Here is a 21,294-nt window from a genome sequence, read left to right on the forward strand (position 1 = left end):
CTCTCCCTGTCTGGCACAGGTAACCCCCCCCCCACCCTCTCACCTCCAGCACACAGGCACTTAGACACACACACCGCAGACTTTGGACTGATCAGAATTTTAGGTAGGCTAATTAACTTGTGAATCGTATTATGTGAGCTTGCTCAAACTAGTAGACCAACTATTTATTTATTTTTTTCTCAGACTTTTTAACTGGACTCTCTCAAGTTATCTTGTTGGGGCGAGTGACTCTGAACTTACAATGGCTAGCACCAAGTCGTTATCATTTTCTCTTGTTCTGCTATTTGCCTCACGACTCTGGCGTGCTTTGTTGACAATTAACTTGCTTGTTAACCCAACCGTGGGACAGTATGCTGGTTCCCACACTCGGGACTCTGGCTCTCTATTGGGTACACAGACTCTTGGCCTCCCATCCTATTCTAACCACCTCTCGCCGGCTTTGTATTCATGTTACCTGATGAAATTGCTGTAAAATAAGATCTTGTTGCCATCTGATGTACATTCAAATGTTATTAAAAAAAATCAACACTGCAGCATTCTCCCTGTCCTCTGCCGTGCCCTGATTGTATTACTGCTGATGATATTTATGGATGTGTATGTACACCCTGGCCCATCTACTGTTGCTAGACCCAATTCTGACTGGTGCTCTGATATCACTGATTTCTGCTCTCATAAAAGCCTGGGTTTTATGCACGTTAACACTAGAAGCGTATTACCTCAAATTGATTAATTGAATGTGTGGGTTCACAGCTCCAATCCAGATGTGTTGGTCATTTACTGTAATACAATTGCTTTATCTTGGCCAGGTCGCAATTGTAAATGAGAACTTGTTCTCAACTTGCCTACCTGGTTAAATAAAGATGAAATAAAAATAAATAAATAAAAACTGAAACTGGTTAGTGAAGAGTGTTTTGAATACTGACGTTAACCTTTCTGGCTATAACCTTTTTCAGCAAGACAGATCTTCCAAAGGTGTGGGAGTGGCAATCTTTACCAAGGATCACCTTCAGTGTCAGTTGTCTCCACCAAGTCTGTCCCCAAACAATTTGATTTGCTGGTTTTTAGCATTAAACTTTCAAATAGCTCTTTGTTGACTGTTGCTTGGTGCTATCGTCCTCCATCAGCACCGTCCTGCCTGTACCCTACCTGCCCTAAGCTCTCTCCTGGCCCCTTACACCAAGTCTGAATGTGTCCTGCTAGGTGACCTAAACTGGGACATGCTTAAACCACCTAACCAAGTCCTAAAGCAATGAGACTCCCTAAATATTTCTCAGATTATTACCAATCCCACAAGGTATTTTTTAATTTTACCTTTATTTTACTAGGCAAGTCAGTTAAGAACAAATTCTTATGGAGTAGGTCAAAGGTAATTACTTTAAGGAGCAGTTCTCACTCTGTGGGTCTAATCTCAAGAATTTCTGGAAAACAGTTAAAAGACCAGGAGAATAAACCCTCCTCCTCACAGCTGCCCATGTCCCTTAAAGTTGATGATGTGGTTGTTACAAACAAGGAGCACATGGCTGAGCTCTTTAACCACCACTTCATTAAGTCAGGATTCCTATTTACATTTACATTTAAGTCATTTAGCAGACGCTCTTATCCAGAGCGACTTACAAATTGGTGAATTCACCTTATGACATCCAGTGGAACAGCCACTTTACAATAGTGCATCTAAATCATTTAAGGGGGGGGGGGGTGAGAAGGATTACTTTATCCTATCCTAGGTATTCCTTAAAGAGGTGGGGTTTCAGGTGTCTCCGGAAGGTGGTGCCTGTACTTATTTGACTCAGCAATGCCTCCTTGCCTGTCCAACATTTCCTCATCTCCCACCCCTTGTAATGTGACTATCCCCGATGCTTCTCCCTCTTTTTCCCCTGCCCCGCTACAAAGTTTCTCCCTGCAGGCAGTCACTGAGTCCGAGGTGCTAGAGGAGCTTAAACTTGACCCCAAAAAGCCATCTGGGTCAGATGGTTTAGACCCTTTCTTCTTTAAGGTTGCTGCCCCTATCTTCACCAAGCCTGCCTCTGACCTTTTTAACCTGTCTCTCCTTTCTGGGGAGGTTCCCATTGCTTGGAAGGCGGCTGATCCGAACTGTTATAGGCCTATTTCTATTTTGCCTTGATTATCAAGTGATGGAACAACTTGTAAGTAATCAACTGACTGGCTTTCTTGATGTCTCTAGTATTCTCTCTGGTATGCAATCTGGTTTCCGCTCAGGTTATGGACGTGTCACTGCAACCTTAAAGGTCCTCAAGGATGTCACCATTGCCCTTGATTTTAAGCACTGCTGTGCTGCTATTTTTATTGACAGGGCCATCTCTACAGACCAGCTGAATAATGTTAGGTAGAGTTCTGTGTATTATCTCTACAGACCAATTGAATATTGTTAGGTAGAGTTGTGTATTATCTCTACAGACCAGCTGAATAATGTTAGGTAGAGTTGTGTGTATTATCTCTCCAGACCAGCTGAATAATGTTAGGTAGAGTTGTGTGTATTATTATATAGACCAGCTGAATAATGTTAGGTAGACTCGTGTGTATTATCTCTGTAGACCAGCTGAATAATGTTAGGTAGAGTTGTGTGTATTATTATATAGACCAGCTGAATAATGTTAGGTAGAGTCGTGTGTATTATTATATAGACCAGCTGAATAATGTTATGTAGAGTTGTGTGTATTATCTCTACAGACCAGCTGAATAATGTTAGATAGAGTTGTGTGTATTATTATATAGACAAGCTGAATAATGTTAGGTAGAGTTGTGTGTGTTATTATATAGACCAGCTGAATAATGTTATGTAGAGTTGTGTGTATCATCTCTACAGACCAGCTGAATAATGTTAGGTAGAGTCGTGTGTATTATCTCTACAGACCAGCTGAATAATGTTAGATAGAGTTGTGTGTATTATTATATAGACCAGCTGAATAATGTTAGGTAGAGTCGTGTGTATTATCTCTGTAGACCAGCTGAATAATGTTAGGTAGAGTTGTGTGTATTATTATATAGACCAGCTGAATAATGTTAGGTAGAGTTGTGTGTATTATCTCTCCAGACCAGCTGAATAATGTTAGGTAGAGTTGTGTGTATTAGCTCTACAGACCAGCTGAATAATGTTATGTAGAGTTGTGTGTATTATCTCTACAGACCAGCTGAATATTGTTAGGTAGAGTTGTGTGTATTATCTTTACAGACCAGCTGAATAATGTTAGGTAGAGTTGTGTGTATTATCTCTACAGACCAGCTGAATAATGTTAGGTAGAGTTGTGTGTATTATCTCTCCACACCAGCTGAATAATGTTAGGTAGAGTTGTGTGTATTATTATATAGACCAGCTGAATAATGTTAGGTAGAGTCATGTGTATTATTATATAGACCAGCTGAATAATGTTAGGTAGAGTTGTGTGTATTATCTCTATAGACCAGCTGAATAATGTTAGGGAGAGTTGTGTGTATTATCTCTGTAGACCAGCTGAATAATGTTAGGTAGAGTTGTGTGTATTATTATATAGACCAGCTGAATAATGTTAGGGAGAGTCGTGTGTATTATCTCTGTAGACCAGCTGAATAATGTTAGGTAGAGTTGTGTGTGTTATTATATAGACCAGCTGAATAATGTTAGGTAGAGTTGTGTGCATTATGATATAGACCAGCTGAATAATGTTAGGTAGAGTTGTGTGTGTTATTATATAGACCAGCTGAATAATGTTAGGTAGAGTTGTGTGTATTATTATATAGACCAGCTGAATAATGTTAGGTAGAGTTGTGTGTATTATCTCTCCAGACCAGCTGAATAATGTTAGGTAGAGTTGTGTGTATTATCTCTGTAGACCAGCTGAATAATGTTATGTAGAGTTGTGTGTATTATCCCTACAGACCAGCTGAATAATGTTAGGTAGAGTTGTGTGTGTTATTATATAGACCAGCTGAATAATATTAGGTAGAGTTGTGTATATTATCTCTCCACACCAGCTGAATAAGGCTAGGTAGAGTTGTGTGTATTATTATATAGACCAGCTGAATAATGTTAGGTAGAGTTGTGTGAATTATTATATAGACCAGCTGAATAATGTTAGGTAGAGTTGTGTGTATTATTATATAGACCAGCTGAATAATGTTAGGTAGAGTTGTGTGTATTATCTCTGTAGACCAGCTGAATAATATTAGGTAGAGTTGTGTATATTATCTCTCCACACCAGCTGAATAAGGCTAGGTAGAGTTGTGTGTATTATTATATAGACCAGCTGAATAATGTTAGGTAGAGTTGTGTGAATTATTATATAGACCAGCTGAATAATGTTAGGTAGAGTTGTGTGTATTATTATATAGACCAGCTGAATAATGTTAGGTAGAGTTGTGTGTATTATCTCTACAGATCAGCTGAATAATGTTAGGTAGAGTTGTGTGTGTTATTATATAGACCAGCTGATTAATGTTAGGTAGAGTTGTGTGTATTATTATATAGACCAGCTGAATAATGTTAGGTAGAGTTGTGTGTATTATCTCTCCAGACCAGCTGAATAATGTTAGGTAGAGTTGTGTGTATTATTATATAGACCAGCTGAATAATGTTAGGTAGAGTTGTGTGTATTATTATATAGATCAGCTGAATAATGTTAGGTAGAGTCGTGTGTATTATTATATAGACCAGCTGAATAATGTTAGGTAGAGTTGTGTGTATTATCTCTACAGATCAGCTGAATAATGTTAGGTAGAGTTGTGTGTATTATTATATAGACCAGCTGAATAATGTTAGGTAGAGTTGTGTGTATTATCTCTGTAGACCAGCTGAATAATGTTAGGTAGAGTTGTGTGTATTATCTCTACAGATCAGCTGAATAATGTTAGGTAGAGTTGTGTGTATTATCTCTCCAGACCAGCTGAATAATGTTAGGTAGAGTTGTGTGTGTTATTATATAGACCAGCTGAATAATGTTAGGTAGACTCGTGTGTATTATCTCTGTAGACCAGCTGAATAATGTTAGGTAGAGTTGTGTGTATTATTATATAGACCAGCTGAATAATGTTAGGTAGAGTCGTGTGTATTATTATATAGACCAGCTGAATAATGTTATGTAGAGTTGTGTGTATTATCTCTACAGACCAGCTGAATAATGTTAGATAGAGTTGTGTGTATTATTATATAGACAAGCTGAATAATGTTAGGTAGAGTTGTGTGTGTTATTATATAGACCAGCTGAATAATGTTATGTAGAGTTGTGTGTATCATCTCTACAGACCAGCTGAATAATGTTAGGTAGAGTCGTGTGTATTATCTCTACAGACCAGCTGAATAATGTTAGATAGAGTTGTGTGTATTATTATATAGACCAGCTGAATAATGTTAGGTAGAGTCGTGTGTATTATCTCTGTAGACCAGCTGAATAATGTTAGGTAGAGTTGTGTGTATTATTATATAGACCAGCTGAATAATGTTAGGTAGAGTTGTGTGTATTATCTCTCCAGACAAGCTGAATAATGTTAGGTAGAGTTGTGTGTATTAGCTCTACAGACCAGCTGAATAATGTTAGGTAGAGTTGTGTGTATTATCTCTACAGACCAGCTGAATAATGTTAGGTAGAGTTGTGTGTATTATCTCTCCACACCAGCTGAATAATGTTAGGTAGAGTTGTGTGTATTATTATATAGACCAGCTGAATAATGTTAGGTAGAGTCATGTGTATTATTATATAGACCAGCTGAATAATGTTAGGTAGAGTTGTGTGTATTATCTCTATAGACCAGCTGAATAATGTTAGGGAGAGTTGTGTGTATTATCTCTGTAGACCAGCTGAATAATGTTAGGTAGAGTTGTGTGTATTATTATATAGACCAGCTGAATAATGTTAGGGAGAGTCGTGTGTATTATCTCTGTAGACCAGCTGAATAATGTAAGGTAGAGTTGTGTGTGTTATTATATAGACCAGCTGAATAATGTTAGGTAGAGTTGTGTGCATTATGATATAGACCAGCTGAATAATGTTAGGTAGAGTTGTGTGTGTTATTATATAGACCAGCTGAATAATGTTAGGTAGAGTTGTGTGTGTTATTATATAGACCAGCTGAATAATGTTAGGTAGAGTTGTGTGTATTATTATATAGACCAGCTGAATAATGTTAGGTAGAGTTGTGTGTATTATCTCTCCAGACCAGCTGAATAATGTTAGGTAGAGTTGTGTGTATTATCTCTGTAGACCAGCTGAATAATGTTATGTAGAGTTGTGTGTATTATCCCTACAGACCAGCTGAATAATGTTAGGTAGAGTTGTGTGTGTTATTATATAGACCAGCTGAATAATATTAGGTAGAGTTGTGTATATTATCTCTCCACACCAGCTGAATAAGGCTAGGTAGAGTTGTGTGTATTATTATATAGACCAGCTGAATAATGTTAGGTAGAGTTGTGTGAATTATTATATAGACCAGCTGAATAATGTTAGGTAGAGTTGTGTGTATTATTATATAGACCAGCTGAATAATGTTAGGTAGAGTTGTGTGTATTATCTCTGTAGACCAGCTGAATAATGTTAGGTAGAGTTGTGTGTATTATCTCTACAGATCAGCTGAATAATGTTAGGTAGAGTTGTGTGTGTTATTATATAGACCAGCTGATTAATGTTAGGTAGAGTTGTGTGTATTATTATATAGACCAGCTGAATAATGTTAGGTAGAGTTGTGTGTATTATCTCTCCAGACCAGCTGAATAATGTTAGGTAGAGTTGTGTGTATTATTATATAGACCAGCTGAATAATGTTAGGTAGATTTGTGTGTATTATTATATAGATCAGCTGAATAATGTTAGGTAGAGTCGTGTGTATTATTATATAGACCAGCTGAATAATGTTAGGTAGAGTTGTGTGTATTATCTCTACAGATCAGCTGAATAATGTTAGGTAGAGTTGTGTGTATTATTATATAGACCAGCTGAATAATGTTAGGTAGAGTTGTGTGTATTATCTCTGTAGACCAGCTGAATAATGTTAGGTAGAGTTGTGTGTATTATCTCTACAGATCAGCTGAATAATGTTAGGTAGAGTTGTGTGTGTTATTATATAGACCAGCTGATTAATGTTAGGTAGAGTTGTGTGTATTATCTCTCCAGACCAGCTGAATAATGTTAGGTAGAGTTGTGTGTGTTATTATATAGACCAGCTGAATAATGTTAGGTAGAGTTCTGTGTATTATCTCTCCAGACCAGCTGAATAATGTTAGGTAGTGTTGTGTGTATTATTATATAGACCAGCTGAATAATGTTAGGTAGAGTCGTGTGTATTATATAGACCAGCTGAATAATGTTAGGTAGAGTTGTGTGTATTATCTCTATAGACCAGCTGAATAATGTTAGGTAGAGTTGTGTGTATTATTATATAGACCAGCTGAATAATGTTAGGTAGAGTTGTGTGTATTATTATATAGACCAGCTGAATAATGTTAGGTAGAGTTGTGTGTATTATCTCTATAGACCAGCTGAATAATGTTAGGTAGAGTTGTGTGCGTTATTATATAGACCAGCTGAATAATGTTAGGTAGAGTTGTGTGTATTATTATATAGACCAGCTGAATAATGTTAGGTAGAGTCGTGTGTATTATTATATAGACCAGCTGAATAATGTTAGGTAGAGTTGTGTGTATTATTATATAGACCAGCTGAATAATGTTAGTTAGAGTCGTGTGTATTATTATATAGACCAGCTGAATAATGTTAGGTAGAGTTGTGTGTATTATCTCTATAGACCAGCTGAATAATGTTAGGTAGAGTTGTGTGTATTATCTCTCCAGACCAGCTGAATAATGTTAGGTAGAGTTGTGTGTATTATTATATAGACCAGCTGAATAATGTTAGGTAGAGTTGTGTGTATTATCTCTATAGACCATTTGAATAATGTTAGGGAGAGTTGTGTGTATTATCTCTGTAGACCAGCTGAATAATATTAGGTAGAGTTGTGTGTATTATTATATAGACCAGCTGAATAATGTTAGGGAGAGTCGTGTGTATTATCTCTGTAGACCAGCTGAATAATGTTAGTTAGAGTTGTGTGTGTTATTATATAGACCAGCTGAATAATGTTAGGTAGAGTTGTGTGCATTATGATATAGACCAGCTGAATAATGTTAGGTAGAGTTGTGTGTGTTATTATATAGACCAGCTGAATAATGTTAGGTAGAGTTGTGTGTATTATCTCTCCAGACCAGCTGAATAATGTTAGGTAGAGTTGTGTGTATTATCTCTGTAGACCAGCTGAATAATGTTATGTAGAGTTGTGTGTATTATCTCTCCAGACCAGCTGAATAATGTTAGGTAGAGTTGTGTGTATTATTATATAGACCAGCTGAATAATGTTAGGTAGAGTTGTGTGTATTATCTCTATAGACCAGCTGAATAATGTTAGGGAGAGTTGTGTGTATTATCTCTGTAGACCAGCTGAATAATGTTAGGTAGAGTTGTGTGTGTTATTATATAGACCAGCTGAATAATGTTAGGTAGAGTTGTGTGCATTATGATATAGACCAGCTGAATAATGTTAGGTAGAGTTGTGTGCGTTATTATATAGACCAGCTGAATAATGTTAGGTAGAGTTGTGTGTATTATTATATAGACCAGCTGAATAATGTTAGGTAGAGTTGTGTGTATTATTATATAGACCAGCTGAATAATGTTAGGTAGAGTCGTGTGTATTATTATATAGACCAGCTGAATAATGTTAGGTAGAGTTGTGTGTATTATTATATAGACCAGCTGAATAATGTTAGTTAGAGTCGTGTGTATTATTATATAGACCAGCTGAATAATGTTAGGTAGAGTTGTGTGTATTATCTCTATAGACCAGCTGAATAATGTTAGGTAGAGTTGTGTGTATTATCTCTCCAGACCAGCTGAATAATGTTAGGTAGAGTTGTGTGTATTATTATATAGACCAGCTGAATAATGTTAGGTAGAGTTGTGTGTATTATCTCTATAGGCTATTTGAATAATGTTAGGGAGAGTTGTGTGTATTATCTCTGTAGACCAGCTGAATAATGTTAGGTAGAGTTGTGTGTATTATTATATAGACCAGCTGAATAATGTTAGGGAGAGTTGTGTGTATTATCTCTGTAGACCAGCTGAATAATGTTAGTTAGAGTTGTGTGTGTTATTATATAGACCAGCTGAATAATGTTAGGTAGAGTTGTGTGCATTATGATATAGACCAGCTGAATAATGTTAGGTAGAGTTGTGTGTGTTATTATATAGACCAGCTGAATAATGTTAGGTAGAGTTGTATGTATTATTATATAGACCAGCTGAATAATGTTAGGTAGAGTTGTGTGTATTATCTCTCCAGACCAGCTGAATAATGTTAGGTAGAGTTGTGTGTATTATCTCTGTAGACCAGCTGAATAATGTTATGTAGAGTTGTGTGTATTATCTCTCCAGACCAGCTGAATAATGTTAGGTAGAGTTGTGTGTATTATTATATAGACCAGCTGAATAATGTTAGGTAGAGTTGTGTGTATTATCTCTATAGACCAGCTGAATAATGTTAGGGAGAGTTGTGTGTATTATCTCTGTAGACCAGCTGAATAATGTTAGGTAGAGTTGTGTGTGTTATTATATAGACCAGCTGAATAATGTTAGGTAGAGTTGTGTGCATTATGATATAGACCAGCTGAATAATGTTAGGTAGAGTTGTGTGCGTTATTATATAGACCAGCTGAATAATGTTAGGTAGAGTTGTGTGTATTATTATATAGACCAGCTGAATAATGTTAGGTAGAGTCGTGTGTATTATTATATAGACCAGCTGAATAATGTTAGGTAGAGTTGTGTGTATTATTATATAGACCAGCTGAATAATGTTAGTTAGAGTCGTGTGTATTATTATATAGACCAGCTGAATAATGTTAGGTAGAGTTGTGTGTATTATCTCTATAGACCAGCTGAATAATGTTAGGTAGAGTTGTGTGTATTATCTCTCCAGACCAGCTGAATAATGTTAGGTAGAGTTGTGTGTATTATTATATAGACCAGCTGAATAATGTTAGGTAGAGTTGTGTGTATTATCTCTATAGACCATTTGAATAATGTTAGGGAGAGTTGTGTGTATTATCTCTGTAGACCAGCTGAATAATGTTAGGTAGAGTTGTGTGTATTATTATATAGACCAGCTGAATAATGTTAGGGAGAGTCGTGTGTATTATCTCTGTAGACCAGCTGAATAATGTTAGTTAGAGTTGTGTGTGTTATTATATAGACCAGCTGAATAATGTTAGGTAGACTTGTGTGCATTATGATATAGACCAGCTGAATAATGTTAGGTAGAGTTGTGTGTGTTATTATATAGACCAGCTGAATAATGTTAGGTAGAGTTGTGTGTATTATCTCTCCAGACCAGCTGAATAATGTTAGGTAGAGTTGTGTGTATTATCTCTGTAGACCAGCTGAATAATGTTATGTAGAGTTGTGTGTATTATCTCTACAGACCAGCTGAATAATGTTATGTAGAGTTGTGTGTATTATCTCTACAGACCAGCTGAATAATGTTAGGTAGAGTTGTGTGCATTATCATATAGACCAGCTGAATAATGTTAGGTAGAGTTGTGTGTGTTATTATATAGACCAGCTGAATAATGTTAGGTAGAGTTGTGTGTATTATCTCTCCAGACCAGCTGAATAATGTTAGGTAGAGTTGTGTGTATTATCTCTGTAGACCAGCTGAATAATGTTATGTAGAGTTGTGTGTATTATCTCTACAGACCAGCTGAATAATGTTAGGTAGAGTTGTGTGTGTTATTATATAGACCAGCTGAATAATATTAGGTAGAGTTGTGTGTATTATCTCTCCACACCAGCTGAATAATGCTAGGTAGAGTTGTGTGCATTATTATATAGACCAGCTGAATAATGTTAGGTAGAGTTGTGTGCGTTATGATATAGACCAGCTGAATAATGTTAGGTAGAGTTGTGTGCGTTATTATATAGACCAGCTGAATAATGTTAGGTAGAGTTGTGTGTATTATCTCTATAGACCAGCTGAATAATGTTAGGGAGAGTTGTGTGTATTATCTCTGTAGACCAGCTGAATAATGTTAGGTAGAGTTGTGTGTGTTATTATATAGACCAGCTGAATAATGTTAGGTAGAGTTGTGTGCATTATGATATAGACCAGCTGAATAATGTTAGGTAGAGTTGTGTGCGTTATTATATAGACCAGCTGAATAATGTTAGGTAGAGTTGTGTGTATTATTATATAGACCAGCTGAATAATGTTAGGTAGAGTCGTGTGTATTATTATATAGACCAGCTGAATAATGTTAGGTAGAGTTGTGTGTATTATTATATAGACCAGCTGAATAATGTTAGTTAGAGTCGTGTGTATTATTATATAGACCAGCTGAATAATGTTAGGTAGAGTTGTGTGTATTATCTCTATAGACCAGCTGAATAATGTTAGGTAGAGTTGTGTGTATTATCTCTCCAGACCAGCTGAATAATGTTAGGTAGAGTTGTGTGTATTATTATATAGACCAGCTGAATAATGTTAGGTAGAGTTGTGTGTATTATCTCTATAGACCATTTGAATAATGTTAGGGAGAGTTGTGTGTATTATCTCTGTAGACCAGCTGAATAATGTTAGGTAGAGTTGTGTGTATTATTATATAGACCAGCTGAATAATGTTAGGGAGAGTCGTGTGTATTATCTCTGTAGACCAGCTGAATAATGTTAGTTAGAGGTAGAGTTGTGTGTATTATCTCTCCAGACCAGCTGAATAATGTTAGGTAGAGTTGTGTGTATTATCTCTGTAGACCAGCTGAATAATGTTATGTAGAGTTGTGTGTATTATCTCTACAGACCAGCTGAATAATGTTATGTAGAGTTGTGTGTATTATCTCTACAGACCAGCTGAATAATGTTAGGTAGAGTTGTGTGCATTATCATATAGACCAGCTGAATAATGTTAGGTAGAGTTGTGTGTGTTATTATATAGACCAGCTGAATAATGTTAGGTAGAGTTGTGTGTATTATCTCTCCAGACCAGCTGAATAATGTTAGGTAGAGTTGTGTGTATTATCTCTACAGACCAGCTGAATAATGTTAGGTAGAGTTGTGTGTGTTATTATATAGACCAGCTGAATAATATTAGGTAGAGTTGTGTGTATTATCTCTCCACACCAGCTGAATAATGCTAGGTAGAGTTGTGTGTATTATTATATAGACCAGCTGAATAATGTTAGGTAGAGTTGTGTGCGTTATGATATAGACCAGCTGAATAATGTTAGGTAGAGTTGTGTGCGTTATTATATAGACCAGCTGAATAATGTTAGGTAGAGTTGTGTGTATTATTATATAGACCAGCTGAATAATGTTAGGTAGAGTCGTGTGTATTATTATATAGACCAGCTGAATAATGTTAGGTAGAGTTGTGTGTATTATTATATAGACCAGCTGAATAATGTTAGTTAGAGTCGTGTGTATTATTATATAGACCAGCTGAATAATGTTAGGTAGAGTTGTGTGTATTATCTCTATAGACCAGCTGAATAATGTTAGGTAGAGTTGTGTGTATTATTATATAGACCAGCTGAATAATGTTAGGTAGAGTTGTGTGTATTATCTCTATAGACCATTTGAATAATGTTAGGGAGAGTTGTGTGTATTATCTCTGTAGACCAGCTGAATAATGTTAGGTAGAGTTGTGTGTATTATTATATAGACCAGCTGAATAATGTTAGGGAGAGTCGTGTGTATTATCTCTGTAGACCAGCTGAATAATGTTAGTTAGAGTTGTGTGTGTTATTATATAGACCAGCTGAATAATGTTAGGTAGAGTTGTGTGTATTATCTCTACAGACCAGCTGAATAATGTTATGTAGAGTTGTGTGTATTATCTCTACAGACCAGCTGAATAATGTTAGGTAGAGTTGTGTGCATTATCATATAGACCAGCTGATTAATGTTAGGTAGAGTTGTGTGTGTTATTATATAGACCAGCTGAATAATGTTAGGTAGAGTTGTGTGTATTATTATATAGACCAGCTGAATAATGTTAGGTAGAGTTGTGTGCATTATGATATAGACCAGCTGAATAATGTTAGGTAGAGTTGTGTGTGTTATTATATAGACCAGCTGAATAATGTTAGGTAGAGTTGTGTGTATTATTATATAGACCAGCTGAATAATGTTATGTAGAGTTGTGTGTATTATTATATAGACCAGCTGAATAATGTTAGGTAGAGTTGTGTGCATTATGATATAGACCAGCTGAATAATGTTAGGTAGAGTTGTGTGTGTTATTATATAGACCAGCTGAATAATGTTTGGTAGAGTTGTGTGTATTATCTCTCCAGACCAGCTGAATAATGTTATGTAGAGTTGTGTGTATTATTATATAGACCAGCTGAATAATGTTAGGTAGAGTTGTGTGTGTTATTATATAGACCAGCTGATTAATGTTAGGTAGAGTTGTGTGTATTATTATATAGACCAGCTGAATAATGTTATGTAGAGTTGTGTGTATTATTATATAGACCAGCTGAATAATGTTAGGTAGAGTTGTGTGCATTATGATATAGACCAGCTGAATAATGTTAGGTAGAGTTGTGTGTGTTATTATATAGACCAGCTGAATAATGTTAGGTAGAGTTGTGTGTATTATCTCTCCAGACCAGCTGAATAATGTTATGTAGAGTTGTGTGTATTATTATATAGACCAGCTGAATAATGTTAGGTAGAGTTGTGTGTGTTATTATATAGACCAGCTGATTAATGTTAGGTAGAGTTGTGTGTATTATTATATAGACCAGCTGAATAATGTTAGGTAGAGTTGTGTGTATTATCTCTCCAGACCAGCTGAATAATGTTAGGTAGAGTTGTGTGTATTATTATATAGACCAGCTGAATAATGTTAGGTAGAGTTGTGTGTATTATCTCTACAGACCAGCTGAATAATGTTAATGTTATGTTTTACATGTAATGTGAATGTAATGTGTTTGGACGCCAGGAAGAGTAGCTGCTGCTTGGCAGGAAGGGGACAGATGGTGAGGAGAAGGAGGTGGTGAGGGTCAGGAAGGGGACAGAGGGTGAGGAGAAGGAGGTGGTGAGGGTCAGGAAGGGGACAGATGGTGAGGAGAAGGAGGTGGTGAGGGTCAGGAAGGGGACAGAGGGTGAGGAGGAGGAGGAGGTGAGGATCAGGAAGGGGACAGAGGGTGAGGTGGAGGAGGTGGTGAGGGTCAGGAAGGGGACAGAGGGTGAGGAGGAGGAGGAGGTGGTGAGGGTCAGGAAGGTGACAGAGGGTGAGGAGGAGGAGGTGGTGAGGGTCAGGAAGGGGACAGAGGGTGAGGAGGAGGTGAGGGTCAGGAAGGGGACAGAGGGTGAGGAGGAGGTGAGGGTCAGGAAGGGGACAGAGGGTGAGGAGGAGGAGGAGGAGGTGGTGAGGGTCAGGAAGGGGACAGAGGGTGAGGAGGAGGAGGAGGTGGTGAGGGTCAGGAAGGTGACAGAGGGTGAGGAGGAGGAGGTGGTGAGGGTCAGGAAGGGGACAGAGGGTGAGGAGGAGGTGAGGGTCAGGAAGGGGACAGAGGGTGAGGAGGAGGAGGAGGTGGTGAGGGTCAGAAGGGGACAGAGGGTGAGGAGGAGGTGGTGAGGGTCAGGAAGGGGACAGAGGGTGAGGAGGAGGTGGTGAGGGTCAGGAAGGGGACAGAGGGTGAGGAGTAGGTGGTGAGGGTCAGGAAGGGGACAGGGTGAGGAGGAGGTGGTGAGGGTCAGGAAGGGGACAGAGGGTGAGGAGGAGGTGGTGAGGGTCAGGAAGGGGACAGAGGGTGAGGAGGAGGTGGTGGGGGTCAGGAAGGGGACAGAGGGTGAGGAGGTGGTGGTGAGGGTCAGGAAGGGGACAGAGGGTGAGGAGGAGGTGGTGAGGGTCAGGAAGGGGACATGGGGTGAGGAGGAGGAGGAGGAGGTGGTGAGGGTCAGGAAGGGGACAGAGGGTGAGGAGGAGGAGGAGGAGGTGGTGAGGGTCAGGAAGGGGACAGAGGGTGAGGAGGAGGTGGTGGGGGTCAGGAAGGGGACAGAGGGAAAGGAGGAGGTGGTGAGGGTCAGGAAGGGGACAGAGGGTGAGGAGGTGGTGGTGAGGGTCAGGAAGGGGACAGAGGGTGAGGAGGAGGTGGTGAGGGTCAGGAAGGGGACAGAGGGTGAGGAGGAGGTGGTGAGGGTCAGGAAGGGGACAGAGGGTGAGGAGGAGGAGGTGAGGGTCAGGAAGGGGACAGAGGGTGAGGAGGAGGAGGAGGAGGAGGAGGAGAGGGTCAGGAAGGGGACAGAGGGTGAGGAGGAGGAGGTGAGGGTCAGGAAGGGGACAGAGGGTGAGGAGGTGGAGCTGACGGTCTGGAAGGGGACGGAGTGTGAGGAGGTGGAGGTGGTGAGGGTCAGGAAGGGGACAGAGGGTGAGGAGGTGGAGGTGAGGGTCAGGAAGGGGACAGAGGGTGAGGAGGAGGAGGTGAGGGTCAGGAAGGGGACAGAGGGTAAGGAGGAGGTGGAGCTGACGGTCTGGAAGGGGACGGAGTGTGAGGAGGTGGAGCTGACGGTCTGGAAGGGGACGGAGTGTGAGGAGGTGGAGCTGACGGTCTGGAAGGGGACGGAGTGTGAGGAGGTGGAGCTGACGGTCTGGAAGGGGACGGAGTGTGAGGAGGTGGAGGTGGTGAGGGTCAGGAAGGGGACAGAGGGTGAGGAGGTGGAGGTGGTGAGGGTCAGGAAGGGGACAGAGGGTGAGGAGGTGGAGGTGGTGAGGGTCAGGAAGGGGACAGAGGGTGAGGAGGTGGAGGTGGTGAGGGTCAGGAAGGGGACAGAGGGTGAGGAGGTGGAGGTGGTGAGGGTCAGGAAGGGGACAGAGGGTGAGGAGGAGGAGGTGAGGGTCAGGAGGGGACAGAGTGTGAGGAGGAGGAGGAGGTGAGGGTCAAGAAGGGGACAGAGGGTGAGGAGGTGGAGGTGGTGAGGGTCAGGAAGGGGACAGAGGGTGAGGAGGTGGAGGTGGTGAGGGTCAGGAAGGGGACAGAGGGTGAGGAGGAGGAGGTGAGGGTCAGGAGGGGACAGAGTGTGAGGAGGAGGAGGAGGTGAGGGTCAAGAAGGGGACAGAGGGTAAGGAGGAGGTGGTGAGGGTCAGGAAGGGGACAGAGGGTGAGGAGGAGAGGGTCAGGAAGGGGACAGAGGGTGAGGAGGAGGAGGTGAGGGTCAGGAAGGGGACAGAGGGTGAGGAGGAGGTGGTGAGGGTCAAGAAGGGGACAGAGGGTGAGGAGGAGGAGGTGAGGGTCAGGAAGGGGACAGGGGGTGAGGAGGAGGAGGTGAGGGTCAGGAAGGGGACAGAGGGTGAGGAGGAGGAGGTGAGGGTCCGGAAGGGGACAGGGGGTGAGGAGGAGGAGGAGGTGAGGGTCAGGAAGGGGACAGAGGGTGAGGAGGAGGAGGAGGTGGTGAGGGTCAGGAAGGGGACAGAGGGGGAGGAGGTGGTGAGGGTCAGGAAGGGGACAGAGGGTGAGGAGGAGGAGGAGAGGGTCAGGAAGGGGACAGAGGGTGAGGAGGAGGAGGTGAGGGTCAGGAAGGGGACAGGGGGTGAGGAGGAGGAGGAGGAGGTGGTGAGGGTCAGGAAGGGGACAGAGGGTGAGGAGGAGGAGGAGAGGGTCAGGAAGGGGACAGAGGGTGAGGAGGAGGAGGTGAGGGTCAGGAAGGGGACAGGGGGTGAGGAGGAGGAGGAGGAGGTGGTGAGGGTCAGGAAGGGGACAGAGGGTGAGGAGGAGGAGGAGGAGAGGGTCAGGAAGGGGACAGAGGGTAAGGAGGAGGAGGTGAGGGTCAGGAAGGGGACAGAGGGTGAGGAGGATGAGGAGGTGGTGAGGGTCAGGAAGGGGACAGAGGGTGAGGAGGAGGAGGGTCAGGAAGGGGACAGAGGGTGAGGAGGAGGTGGTGAGGGTCAGGAAGGGGACAGAGGGTGAGGAGGTGGTGGTGAGGGTCAGGAAGGGGACAGAGGGTGAGGAGGAGGTGGTGGTGAGGGTCAGGAAGGGGACAGAGGGTGAGGAGGAGGAGGTGAGGGTCAGGAAGGGGACAGAAGGTGAGGAAGAGGTGGTGAGGGTCAGGAAGGGGACAGAGGGTGAGGAGGAAGTGGTGAGGGTCAGGAAGGGGACAGAGGGTGAGGAGGTGGTGGTGAGGGTCAGGAAGGGGACAGAGGGTGAGGAGGAGGTGGTGGTGAGGGTCAGGAAGGGGACAGAGGGTGAGGAGGAGGTGGTGGTGAGGGTCAGGAAGGGGACAGAGGGTGAGGAGGAGGTGGTGGTGAGGGTCAGGAAGGGGACAGAGGGTGAGGAGGAGGAGGTGAGGGTCAGGAAGGGGACAGAAGGTGAGGAAGAGGTGGTGAGGGTCAGGAAGGGGACAGAGGGTGAGGAGGAGGAGGAGGAGGTGGTGAGGGTCAGGAAGGGGACAGAGGGTGAAGAGGAGGAGGAGGTGGTGAGGGTCAGGAAGGGGACAGAGGGTGAGGAGGAGGTGGTGAGGGTCAGGAAGGGGACAGAGGGTGAGGAGGAGGAGGTGAGGGTCAGGAAGGGGACAGAGGGTGAGGAGGAGGAGGAGGAGGTGGTGAGGGTCAGGAAGGGGACAGAGGGTGAAGAGGAGGAGGAGGTGGTGAGGGTCAGGAAGGGGACAGAGGGTGAGGAGGAGGTGGTGAGGGTCAGGAAGGGGACAGAGGGTGAAGAGGAGGAGGTGGTGGTGAGGGTCAGGAAGGGGACAGAGGGTGAAGAGGAGGAGGTGGTGGTGAGGGTCAGGAAGGGGACAGAGGGTGACGAGGACTCTTACGTCTGTGTGACTCATTCTGAGGCTGGGTGGGAGGTTTGTGGTCCTGGTTGATGTCCTTGGTTGAGGGAGCGTCTAACATCTCCCACTCATCACCACTGCTCCCAGTGTAGAAGACAGAGCGTCTGTTCTCTCCTCCTCCTCGACCCACACGCAGGCCTGACATGGAGTTCCTGGTGGACAGATAGAGGGGGGACAGAGTAAGGGACATGGTCAACCACAACACATCCTTAGCAACAGAGAGAATAGGATATGAAGCCAGTGACTAGATCAATTAAAGATGAAAAGGAGGAAAGAGTTGGGTCGTGGATCCTGGAGTATACTGCATATTACTGTAGTATACTGCATATTACTGTAGCATAATGCATATTACTGTAGCATACTGCATATTACTGTAGCATACTGCATATTACTGTTGTTTAATGCATATTACTGTTGTTTAATGCATATTACTGTAATATAAAGCATATTACTGTAGTATAATGCATATTACTGTAGTATAATGCATATTACTGTAGTATAAAGCATATTACTGTAGTATAATGTATATTACTGTAGCATAATGCATATTACTGTAGCATAAAGCATATTACTGTAGTATAAAGCATATTACTGTAGTATAATGCATATTACTGTAGTATAAAGCATATTACTGTAGTATAATGTATATTACTGTAGTATAATGCATATTACTGTAGTATACTGCATATTACTGTAGTATAATGCATATTACTGTAGTATAAAGCATATTACTGTAGTATAATGCATATTACTGTAGTATAAAGCGTTCCTGGTGGACAGATAGAGGGGGGACAGAGTAAGGGACATGGTCAACCACAACACATCCTTAGCAACAGAGAGAATAGGATATGAAGCCAGTGACTAGATCAATTAAAGATGAAAAGGAGGAAAGAGTTGGGTCGTGGATCCTGGAGTATACTGCATATTACTGTAGTATACTGCATATTACTGTAGCATAATGCATATTACTGTAGCATACTGCATATTACTGTAGCATACTGCATATTACTGTTGTTTAATGCATATTACTGTTGTTTAATGCATATTACTGTAGTATAAAGCATATTACTGTAGTATAATGCATATTACTGTAGTATAATGCATATTACTGTAGTATAAAGCATATTACTGTAGTATAATGTATATTACTGTAGTATAATGTATATTACTGTAGCATAATGCATATTACTGTAGCATAAAGCATATTACTGTAGTATAAAGCATATTACTGTAGTATAATGCATATTACTGTAGTATAAAGCATATTACTGTAGTATAATGTATATTACTGTAGTATAATGCATATTACTGTAGTATACTGCATATTACTGTAGTATAATGCATATTACTGTAGTATAAAGCATATTACTGTAGTATAATGCATATTACTGTAGTATAAAGCGTTCCTGGTGGACAGATAGAGGGGGGACAGAGTAAGGGACATGGTCAACCACAACACATCCTAAGCAACAGAGAGAATAGGATATGAAGCCAGTGACTAGATCAATTAAATATGAAAAGGAGGAAAGAGTTGGGTCGTAGATCCCTGGAGTATACTGCATATTACTGTTGTATACTGCATATTACTGTAGTATACTGCATATTACTGTAGCATAATGCATATTACTGTAGCATACTGCATATTACTGTAGCATACTGCATATTACTGTAGCATACTGCATATTACTGTTGTTTAATGCATATTACTGTTGTTTAATGCATATTACTGTAGTATAAAGCATATTACTGTAGTATAAAGCATATTACTGTAGTATAAAGCATATTACTGTAGTATAAAGCATATTACTGTAGTATAAAGCATATTACTGTAGTATAAAGCATATTACTGTAGTATAATGTATATTACTGTAGCATAATGCATTTTACTGTAGTATAAAGCATATTACTGTAGTATAAAGCATATTACTGTAGTATAATGCATATTACTGTAGTATAAAGCATATTACTGTAGTATAATGTATATTACTGTAGTATAATGCATATTACTGTAGTATACTGCATATTACTGTAGTATAATGCATATTACTGTAGTATAATGCATATTACTGTAGTATAATGCATATTACTGTAGTATAATGCATATTACTGTAGTATAAAGCATATTACTGTAGTATAAAGCATATTACTGTAGTATAATGCATATTACTGTAGTATAAAGCATATTACTGTAGTATAATGTATATTACTGTAGTATAATGCATATTACTGTAGTATACTGCATATTACTGTAGTATAATGCATATTACTGTAGTGTAAAGCATATTACTGTAGTATAATGCATATTACTGTAGTATAAAGCGTTCCTGGTGGACAGATAGAGGGGGGACAGAGTAAGGGACATGGTCAACCACAACACATCCTAAGCAACAGAGAGAATAGGATATGAAGCCAGTGACTAGATCAATTAAATATGAAAAGAAGGAAAGAGTTGGGTCGTAGATCCCTGGAGTATACTGCATATTACTGTTGTATACTGCATATTACTGTTGTATACTGCATATTACTGTTGTATACTGCATATTACTGTTGTATAATGCACATTACTTTAGTATAATGCATATTACTGTAGCTCCCTGGAAAATAATGCACTTTACTGTAGTATAATGCACTTTACTGTGGTCTAATGCATATTACTGTAGTCTAATGCATATTACTGTAGTATAATGCACTTTACTGTAGTATAATGCATATTACTGTAGTATAATGCATATTACTGTTGTATAATGCATATTACTGTAGCATAATGCATATTACTGTAGCATAATGCATATTACTGTAGCATAATGCATATTACTGTAGCATAATGCATATTACTGTAGCATAATGCACATTACTGTAGTATAATGTATATTACTGTAGTATAATGCATATTACTGTAGCTCCCTGGAGTATAATGCAGATACAGTTGAAGTCAGAAGTTTACAAACACTTAGGTTGGAGTCAATAAATCTAGTTTTTCAACCACTCCACAAATTTCTTGTTAACAAACTATAGTGTTGGCAAGTCAGATACTTTGTGCATGACAAGTAATTTTTCCAACAATTGTTTACAGACAGAATATTTAACTTGTAAATCACTGCATCACAATTCCACTGGGTCAGAAGTTTACATACAATAACTTGACTTTACCTTTAAACAGCTTGAAAAATTCCAGAAAATTATGTCATGACTTTAGAAGCTTCTGATTGGCTAATTGACATCATTTGAGTCAATTGGAGGTGTACCTGTGGATGTATTTCAAGGCCTACCTTCAAACTCAGTGCCTCTTTGCTTGACATCATGGGAAAATCAAAAGAAATCAGTCAAGACCTCAGTAAAAAAAATTGTAGACCTCCACAAGCCTGGTTCATCCTTGGGAGCAATTTCCAAACACCTGAAGGTACCACGTTCATCTGCACAAACAATAGTACGCAAGTATAAACATCATGGGACCAAGCAGCTGTCATACCGCTCAGGAAGGAG

General features: G+C 40.5%; 1 protein-coding gene and 1 pseudogene across 1 annotated transcript in view; both read right to left on the reverse strand.

Annotated features, from left to right (window-relative positions):
- tbc1d2b (TBC1 domain family, member 2B) overlaps positions 1-21,294 on the reverse strand; it is a 153,879-nt gene that overhangs the window by 69,329 nt on the left and 63,256 nt on the right. The window contains exon 4 of the mRNA XM_064990241.1: positions 17,794-17,963. Coding sequence (XP_064846313.1) covers positions 17,794-17,963 — 170 coding nt within the window. The remainder of the gene's footprint in view (positions 1-17,793; positions 17,964-21,294) is intronic.
- LOC135555208 (uncharacterized) lies at positions 1,460-16,857 on the reverse strand (annotated as a pseudogene).

Source organism: Oncorhynchus masou, chromosome 15 (assembly GCF_036934945.1).
Source record: "Oncorhynchus masou masou isolate Uvic2021 chromosome 15, UVic_Omas_1.1, whole genome shotgun sequence".
Lineage (NCBI taxonomy): Eukaryota > Metazoa > Chordata > Actinopteri > Salmoniformes > Salmonidae > Oncorhynchus > Oncorhynchus masou.